We start from the raw sequence: 9,316 nt of genomic DNA, 5'->3' as shown, positions 1-9,316 counted from the left end.
TTTATAAAATTATAGGATTTCGGATATAGAAACATATGCTTACAAGTAGATTACTATGAATTTTTTCAATAGGCAGTTTATAGGTTTTTCGTGAATTAATCCCCGTGGTTTAAAAATTACATTTTTAGGTTGTTTTTTTTTATGTTAAGAAGGTACACCACACGTGTTGCATCAAATTTATGTCGCGAATAATAAATGATATTGGAAAGTGTGAATGGCTTTGTAGGTGACATAGTTATTTTTGTATCAAGCTTGTTTCCTTTCGTTTTTTAAAAGTTTAAATCGTTTTGGTTCACGGAGAGAAAACCACGGGCATCTTGAACAGCCTGGCCATTGTAAGATTATTTTCTATTATAAAATATTTGTGTGCATGTAAATAAACTAAAAAATAAATTAAAAAATTACTTTTTAAGTAAAAAATAATTTTTTTAAGTTAAGGGTTTGCTCACTTTTATTGTGTTAATTTATGATTTACAAGTTTTTTAAAAAAGAAACTTTTTTTTTAACTTTGGGTAATTTTAGACAAGTTCAAAATATTCCTACACATCTCATAATTTCATCTTAATTTATAACTTTTGAAATTAACAAAAGAGATGTTCTTTTCGCGCTTCTCTTTTTTTCATCAACTTCGTTTCTTTTTTAAAAAATACATTCATGTTAACTAGATTTACATTTTTTGGTGTTTTACTTTTTTTCAAAATTTTTGTAACTCACCCCCCTACTCTCTTTACTCATTTTCAATCAAAAATTCTTCCATTAAAATTTAAAAACGAACTTTTGACAGAAATTCATCACGATGACGTTTTTCTTTAATTTACTTTTCTGAACGGAGATCACGGAGAACTGATGTAACAGTAGACTCATGGTTTTTACCTGATCATTAATAATAAAACATGTTTCTGGCGCTCTTAATTTAATCACACCGTTGTGAAATACTTTTATCTCTTTCTTCTCATAAATATATATACAAACAATTGTATTGATATATTTACATATATTTTCGTATAAATATTACATAGATACATACATACATACATACATACATACATACATACATACATACATACATACATACATACATACATACATACATACATACATACATACATACATACATACATACATACATACATACATACATACATACATACATACATACATACATACATACATACATACATACATACATACATACATACATACATACATACATACATACATACATACATACATACATACATACATACATACATACATACATACATACATACATACATACATACATACATACATACATACATACATACATACATACATACATACATACATACATACATACATACATACATACATACATACATACATACATACATACATACATACATACATACATACATACATACATACATACATACATACATACATACATACATACATACATACATACATACATACATACATACATACATACATACATACATACATACATACATAGATTTTTATAGAATATTTTATAGAATTTTTAAATTACACGTTTTTTTTTTGTAGAAAACTACGCTATTTGGCTAATAATAGAAAATTTGTTGTTTTAAAGGTACTTTTTTATAACTCTAGTTATTAAAAGTTTCTTAAGAGTTTCTTTAGTTTCAGATTATCAAAAGAGAGAAAAAGTAAAGAAAAAGCAAACTACAGTTTGTAAACAAGTTAGATAAAGTATTTTACAGTTAATCAACTAAATTTATTTGAATTCCATCAATATCATTCAATGCAATATAATCCTCAGGTTTGTCCCTGAACAGAACACAATTTAGGAAATATTTGTCGAACTCTTAATAAAAAACGTTTCTTATCGAAAAGTAGCTGAGTAAGATTTCGGGGCTTTTAGTGCTTGTTTCTTATAAACAAGTTTTTTATAAAAAAAAAAAAAAGTATACATTTTGTCTTGAGCAGAGATTCTATAAATAAATTTATTTATAAGAATCTCTATTCAGGATATAATGTTATTTAGAAATTCTATAGAAGGTTCGATAGGAATTTTATGAACTTCTCGAAGATTCATATTGAATTAATAAGCATGAATAATTAAGATAAAGTATTAATAGTAATATACATAATAATTCTAAAAATTTATTTATAAGAATCTCGTTTAAAATATTACATTTTACGTTTATAAATATAAGGGTAATCTTTTACATTTATATTTATCATTTTATGTTTTCTATTTATTTATGTGCGTGAAAAAAATTATAATTAAAAGGTCTTTTGCTAACATTTCCTAAAAACGCAAACATTTAAAATAAACAAGTTTCATTTCACAAAAAACAAACAAACAAAAAAATCATCCACCGAGATATATAATCATTAATTGAGGATATTGGTTTCATTTGGTCCTCAATATGTAAAAAGTAAAAAATTTTTCAGATTTACAAGAAAAATTGTCGGGTTAATTTATAAAGCCAATTAGATGAGCAGGATTAGACGTTGAAAAATTAGTTTTCGTCGTGAATCAGCCAACCGCGCATTGAGGCTTTAAAACATTTTTTTAAATCTATAATTGAATTAAAAAAAGCGATTAGTATTTTTTATATATATTTTTTCTCTGTTTCTCTGCTTTAAATGGTATTTAAAATACGTTGTTTTTAGGGAAGTGGGGTGGAGGGGGGGGGAGGGAAGTGGAAGGAAAGGGGGGAGAGTTGACGTGAAAGAAAAACACTGTTTTATTTTTACAAAGAATGTTACACGAGCACAATTGTGATCTGTTAGCAAACATAAAACGTTTAAATCGGCTGAATTGTAAAAGTTCATGAAAAAAAAACTTATTGAGAGCATTAAAAGTGAAGGTACGACGTAACTTTGTTTTCGAATCGGAAATAGGCACCGATTTTTTGGAGTTGAACGTGTTTTGCGAGTAAACCGTAAATTTTCAAATTTGCATTAAACTCTTTTAAAAGATGTGGCTTTAACGTTTTGTAGCAATGTTGTCATAGAAATGTTCATATTTATTTAATTTGTTTGAATTCTATACCTTTAGCTTTATGTTTTTAAACTATTATATAAGCAAATATTAATAAACAGGTGGAAAATTATGGCTTTTCATCTTTAACAACTTTGTTTTAAAAATGTTAATAACCATTTGTATAATAAATTTACAAATTCTATTTATAACTTTTGTTAAATAAATACGTCTGCCACATCGTGGTTTAATATTTCTGATATTTAAGTTTTTGTTTTGCTATAAAGTTATAAGATATTTTTTTATCTTTATTTATTTGAAATAACATTTTTAAAATAAATTTTAATTCAAGTAATAACAAAAATGTTTTTAAGTCCCCCTCTCCCCTCCTGCGGTAAACAATCAACTATCCAACTGAGGGGGGTATGTTTTAAAATTCCCCAGAAGCTACACTTACTAGTGGTTTCTATGAACATCCTGATTGCGGTATGTAAACGAGATTAAATTCAAACTTTAAACTAATTAACTTTTTTTTTGTTAAAAACTAATTACAAAATTCTTAAACTTACTTCTCTTAGGAACCCGTCGAGGATAACTAGAATATACCAAAATTAATAAAAAAAAGCGGCATTTTTACAAGCATTTTTTGTCCATTCAAGTAATGCATAGGGGAATGGGATTCGCATAATTACTTGGATGACTCGAGGACTTACCGTTCGATGCGAAAATTTTTTTTTTTTCTCATCTTTTCTACATTCCTTAGAAGTGATTTTTTTTTTAGTCATTGATTCTCTCATCGTCAGAAAAGTTCATATAATGACTTGTGATTTGAGTTTTACATATTATGCTTGCATTTTTAAAATGTCAGGAAACTGTATTAAGATTTTACGTTATTTACTTTGTTAAAAACCTCGTTTGGTAAGTTTTTTTGTGTGACGCTATGTTAGTTAGTTAAATGAATTTAAAAGCTAATCGGAAGAGAAGCCATTTTATTGTTTATGTTTTGTGCTTGTTTTAAAAACGCAGGATTAGCATTTTGGTATTTATTTCAACTCATAGGAAATTCAATGGAGATTTAAAAAAAAATCATTCCAGCATCTCCGTCAAAGCAATATTAAGTGGGTATTCAATTAAGACGAATAAGCATAAACGAACTACATGGTAATTTTTGGCTGCTGTTATTAAAGAATAAAAATTATCAACACAAGCGTGAAATGCTTCTACAGCTGAGATCAATATTAAAAAGAGAGCATTGAATATGAGACACCTTCGTTTATTTTAAGGGTTGATACATTGATGTGGACATTATTGTATCAGTTTAAACTTTATGTGACCATGTCGCAAACAAACGGTTATACGTTTCGGGCATTCCATCGTGCTCAAGCAATGAAGAATGCGCATGATGGAAGCATTGTAATAGACAGTCCAGAAATGCGTCTAAGTAAAAAACCAGACACTTCTGAAAAGGATATTATCTTACTAAAAAAATTTGCTCAGAACAACAACCTGCCCTTCTCCCTCAAACTTAAACAACCGAATGAGGATAATGATAATTATTCTTTTGGCAATGAAAAGACACCCTCCTCAAAGACATTGTCAGAAACGAACAACAACGAACTGAAAGGTAAGTTTCCACCAACAAAAAGCGCAGGAGATCGTTTTCGCGCGGCTGGGATGAAAGCTCGATTTGCGCGACGAATGGAAAAAATTGTTGAAGAGCGAATGACAGTTAAACAAATTTTTAATCGATACGTTCAAACTTCAACGCTTCACGGATTTAGATTCATTTTTATGGATACGTTTTTAATAAGAAGAGTGTTATGGACAATATTAACACTTACAATGGCAACTATATTTTTTAGTGAACTAAAAAACAGTATAAAACTATTCTATGATTATCCTTTTACTACTACATCAACTATTCAATATGAACCTAGTTTGGTTTTTCCAGCAATTAGTGTATGTAATCTTAACCACTTCTTACTCACTAAAATACAAAACAGCAAACTAAAACCTCTCTATGATCAAGGTCGTTTGCCTTTTGATAATAACTGGGAAGACCCTGGGTTCGATATTCCAGGGGATGAACTTCATAGTATCTTAAAGTCTTCATCACAAAGCATAAACGAAATATTTATAAGTTGCGAGTGGAAAAGTAGAGATACTGCAAAAAATGGTGTCCCAAACCCATGTAAACCAAAGAACTTCACTGTTTATCACGGTCTCCATGGTCAGAGTTGTTACACATTTAATCCTGGTGTTCCAGGGTATCCTTTGCAGAGCTTAAATGAAACTGGAATAAATATGGGTTTTAAGTTGGAGTTAGATTTAAAATCGAAAGACTCTCTTCAAGGAATTCAAGAAATTGGTGCTATAGTAATTGTTCACCACCAACGAGAAACACCGGTTCTTCAAGCTGGTTTTGTTGTTTCTCCAGGTTTTCAAACATTCGTAGAAATAAAAGTAAGGCAGGTACGAAATATTTTGTTTTAGCTAATACGAACTATTTAAATAAATCATGTATTTCCCATACAAGTACACATTATTATTTTACATTATGCTATAATTTTTTATTACTAATTTACATTGTATCATTTACTTTAAATCACATCCTATCACAATTTGGCTTTAAGAAACTTCTGAGCAGTAAATCAATACTGTTCCTGATAACACCATTGATTAAAATTGATGAATGCAATAATAAAACTAAAAATACTGAAAACCTCAGTTTGTTAAGAATTTTTTTTTTTTTTGCGAATAGACCGAGAATCTTCCACCTCCATATGCAACAAAGTGTGGATCGAAGCCGTTAAAAAACTATCAGACCTACAGACAATCAAGCTGCTTTCTAGAACAGCTAAGTGAAGCTATTGAAGCGAGGTGTAAATGCAGATGCGACTTTATGACAGGTAACCTAACAATAAAAAGGTTACTCTAAATGTTTGTGTGTATTTGGCTTCTTTTTTTTTTTTCTTTTAACTGAACTTTGCATTTAGCAAATCGAGTTCCGTTTTGCTCACTGCGACAAACAATTACATGTCTTATGCCAACAATTTGTAAGTTATTCTTCCATAATTTTTATTCTTTGTAATGTGTAAAACTCACTTTTATTCTGATTATAAGATCCAACCGTTCAATTTAATCGTAAAACCGTTCAATTTAATTTAGATGACTTTGATCGTAAGACAAATAACAACTGTCCTGTGGACTGTGAAACAATACAATACCTCTCTTCATTGAGTTATGCTCGATTTATTTCTAATGCGACTTATTTATCTAAAAACGCCGAGCAATCAAATTACCTTCAAAGTCTACAAAAGTCTATGTCTCCGAAGCAGTTGCAAAAATACATTGAGTAAGTATTTTCCTTAATTATAGTGATATTGACGATCATGTTGATCATTACCATGATCATCATGATGAAGGTATTGATTACTTTGATGACAACGGTAACAAGAATATTTATGTTAATAATAATGCGAACAACGAAAATGACGATGATAATTTACAAATAGCAATAAAAATGAGCATCGTGATAAATCTCAACTCACAAAACAGTCTTTATTTTTTTATATCGTAGAGAAAATATCGTTGCGATTCAATTTTTCTATCAAGAAATGAAAAAAGAGAAAGTAAAACAAGAGGCCAGCTATGACTTTTACAAACTTATTGGTAAGATTTCTTATATGTAATTTGTTCATTTAAACCTTAAAAACATTTTTTATTTTTTATATTTTGCTCTTATTAAGGCGATGTTGGAGGCCAACTCGGTTTGCTGTTGGGCGCAAGTGTCTTAACTCTCGTTGAATTCGTTGATTTATTTTTTTTCACATTGTATCATCAACTTCTACGTTTATCAAAAAAGAAATCGTGATGTAAAGCTTTTGAGAACGTAGCATTGCTTTTTATCTTTTTTTACTGTGAATATAATATCTAGTACACGACAAGTATATATATACATATATATATATATATATATATATATATATATATATATATATATATATATGTATATATATACTTGTATATATATATATATATATATATATATATATATATATATATATATATATATATATATATATATATATACATGTATATATATACAGGTGGTTTGTAAATAAGTGTTCATAAATCTCACCTATGAGAAGAAGAAAAAGGTTTATTTTTTATAATTTGAAATCAATTACGACTTATTATGATGCTGCTATACGTAGTGTTACAAATATTATTGCCCTTATTATTATTGTTTTTTTATTTTCATAAACTATTATTATTTATTATCATTATTATTGCTATTAATATTAGTGTTATTATAAAGAATGTTTTAAGTAGCAACACTCAAAATTTGACAACTGAATTTGTTGCTTTCAATTTTATGTTTTATTTCTATTTTTGTTACTAAAGTTTATCTGTTATGAATTATTTATTTAATGCAGCTTATTTAAACAATAAATGAAACAGTTTTAAACTGACTTTGTTGATTATAAGATTCTTTATGATGTTTGAAACCTTACTATTAAATACCCGCTTCTTAGAAACTTATTAAAACATTTTTAGACGCTTACTCCAGTAAAATCCCTATACACGATAAAAGTAGAGACGCTGATTTCCACTTTAATTGATTTGCTGAATGTAGCGGCGGATTTATACTTTTGCCATCTAGAGCCTGGAAACTAGCCGCCCTGAAAACAACATTCTTGAATAATTAGTAAATCAACTGAAGTATGATATTTTTATAACAAATTTTGAAAACTAATTTACAATGCAGATTAAAAGCACCATGCAGCTCATGTAAACATGAGATAAATACAAACATTTCACAATTTTGGAAAAATTTTAAAAGTGTAACAACAGATAACGTGCACTTGATTGATGGCCTTAGATAAAATAAATACGATTTTTCCAATAAAAAAACATTTTTATATTAACATTTAAAAATGTTTCCTTCGTCAGTTATACAGTTTAAAAAAAGAATTTCTTTTTTTTTAAGCATTCACTTTTTCTTTATTTTTATGATTTGAATTTAGGTTTCAAAACAGAATTCAAATAGGAAAAAAAAAGAAAATGATAAAAAAAAGTTTACTTATTGATTAAAACTCAATCAATAAGTAAATTCAAAATTCAAATTTTTTATATTTAAGTAGTTTTTACATTTGTTGAGATAAATCTTTACTTATTTTTAAAGTTTTACATGTGTTTTGCATTCTTGTAACGTGCCGGCGTGCAGCTCCTAATTTTTGCGTCCCTGTGCTACAGCCTCTACAACCCCCTTGATTGTAAATCAAAATATACAATAAGTTCTGCCCGTGAAAAGAATGAAATCAATAAACAAAATGACAAACTTAAAAGGATCATAAAAAGATAATATTTAACTGTTTTTTTTTTTTTAGTATCATAACATTTTTAACTCATCAGACAATGAACAAGCTATAAACATTAAAAAAGTTGCTCTTTTTATTGTGTCGTTTGTCATCGCAAGTTTAAGACTGCTGTGTAGAACATGAAATTTATCATTGCAGAAACGTGAATTACAGAATGAAACGTTGTTAAGTCCTCAAATACGTTTTTATACCTGAAGTATTAAAGAGGTACTCTCATACAATTTGTCCATTTTCACTTTCGTGGAAAGTTTTGCCGATTAAGTAAAATTTAAGTCTACTGTCGAACTCACTGTTAAAATTTCGGTCTGCTGTTGAAGTTGCGGCTCACTGTCATTCGTAGATTAAAGCACAAATAAACTGAGCGATATGCACCACTTTACCAGTTCCGAAAAAACAATAACCAGAAACCAGTCGTTATACCACAGGACAACTCTCACTTTACGGCTATTCAACTTTTGACTCATTTTGCAAAGTAGTTATTCAGCAGCAGTATTTTTCTGACGGAAATATTGGTCGAAAATGACTACATGATGTAAGGACTTTTTCATCAAAATATTTCTTGAAAGTTAGTAGGGTAGATCAGGGCGATTTCGCCACTTTTGATATTGTGAGAAAAAGAGACAACTTTTATTACTTTTGTAATAAATATGACCTGTATTATTTATTACTTTTATATTATCTCTACTCACTATTGATTGACCATAGTTACTGCTAAATTCTAATGGTTGTTTTAATTTTTAAATATGATTTGCTGTTTAACATTATTAATTGAAATTATCGCGTCACTCTTTCTCCTTGTGAAAAAAAAGAAACTAAACAATAGGAAATCTCTGGATGAGTTTTTCAATCCAACATCAGCAAGTGACTCAAAGAAGAGTAAATTCTCTTCTAATCAAATACCATCAAGTGATTAATGAAGAAGAAAAAGAAGAAGAAGTTCTTCAGGTTGCTTTTAAAATCATTAATCAATTTGCTGAAA

General features: G+C 28.4%; 1 protein-coding gene across 3 annotated transcripts; it reads left to right on the top strand.

Annotated features, from left to right (window-relative positions):
- The first annotated feature begins 17 nt into the window (after nt 1-17).
- Nucleotides 18-6,841, top strand: LOC145202281 (acid-sensing ion channel 1A-like). 3 transcript variants are annotated; one of them, XM_090082558.1, is made up of 8 exons: nt 22-335; nt 1,549-1,594; nt 4,013-5,425; nt 5,715-5,862; nt 5,950-6,009; nt 6,122-6,308; nt 6,534-6,625; nt 6,703-6,841. In XM_090082558.1, exons 3-8 carry the CDS (start codon nt 4,250-4,252, stop codon nt 6,825-6,827), a joined length of 1,788 nt encoding a protein of 595 aa, XP_089938684.1. In that variant the 5' UTR covers nt 22-335; nt 1,549-1,594; nt 4,013-4,249; the 3' UTR covers nt 6,828-6,841. The 3 variants fall into 3 exon arrangements, with proteins under 3 accessions (XP_089938685.1, XP_089938684.1, XP_089938686.1); XM_090082559.1 differs by lacking the exon at nt 1,549-1,594 and having other exon boundaries at nt 18-335; XM_090082560.1 differs by lacking the exons at nt 22-335; nt 1,549-1,594 and adding an exon at nt 2,720-2,840.
- Nucleotides 6,842-9,316: the final 2,475 nt, after the last annotated feature.

The sequence above is a fragment of the Hydra viridissima genome, unplaced genomic scaffold (genome assembly GCF_058129835.1).
Source record: "Hydra viridissima isolate aposymbiotic clone 2 unplaced genomic scaffold, HvirCarnegie_v1 scaffold_3, whole genome shotgun sequence".
NCBI lineage: Eukaryota > Metazoa > Cnidaria > Hydrozoa > Anthoathecata > Hydridae > Hydra > Hydra viridissima.
The sequence above is the reverse complement of the archived record's forward strand: the minus strand, read 5'-3'. Positions and strand labels throughout refer to the sequence as shown.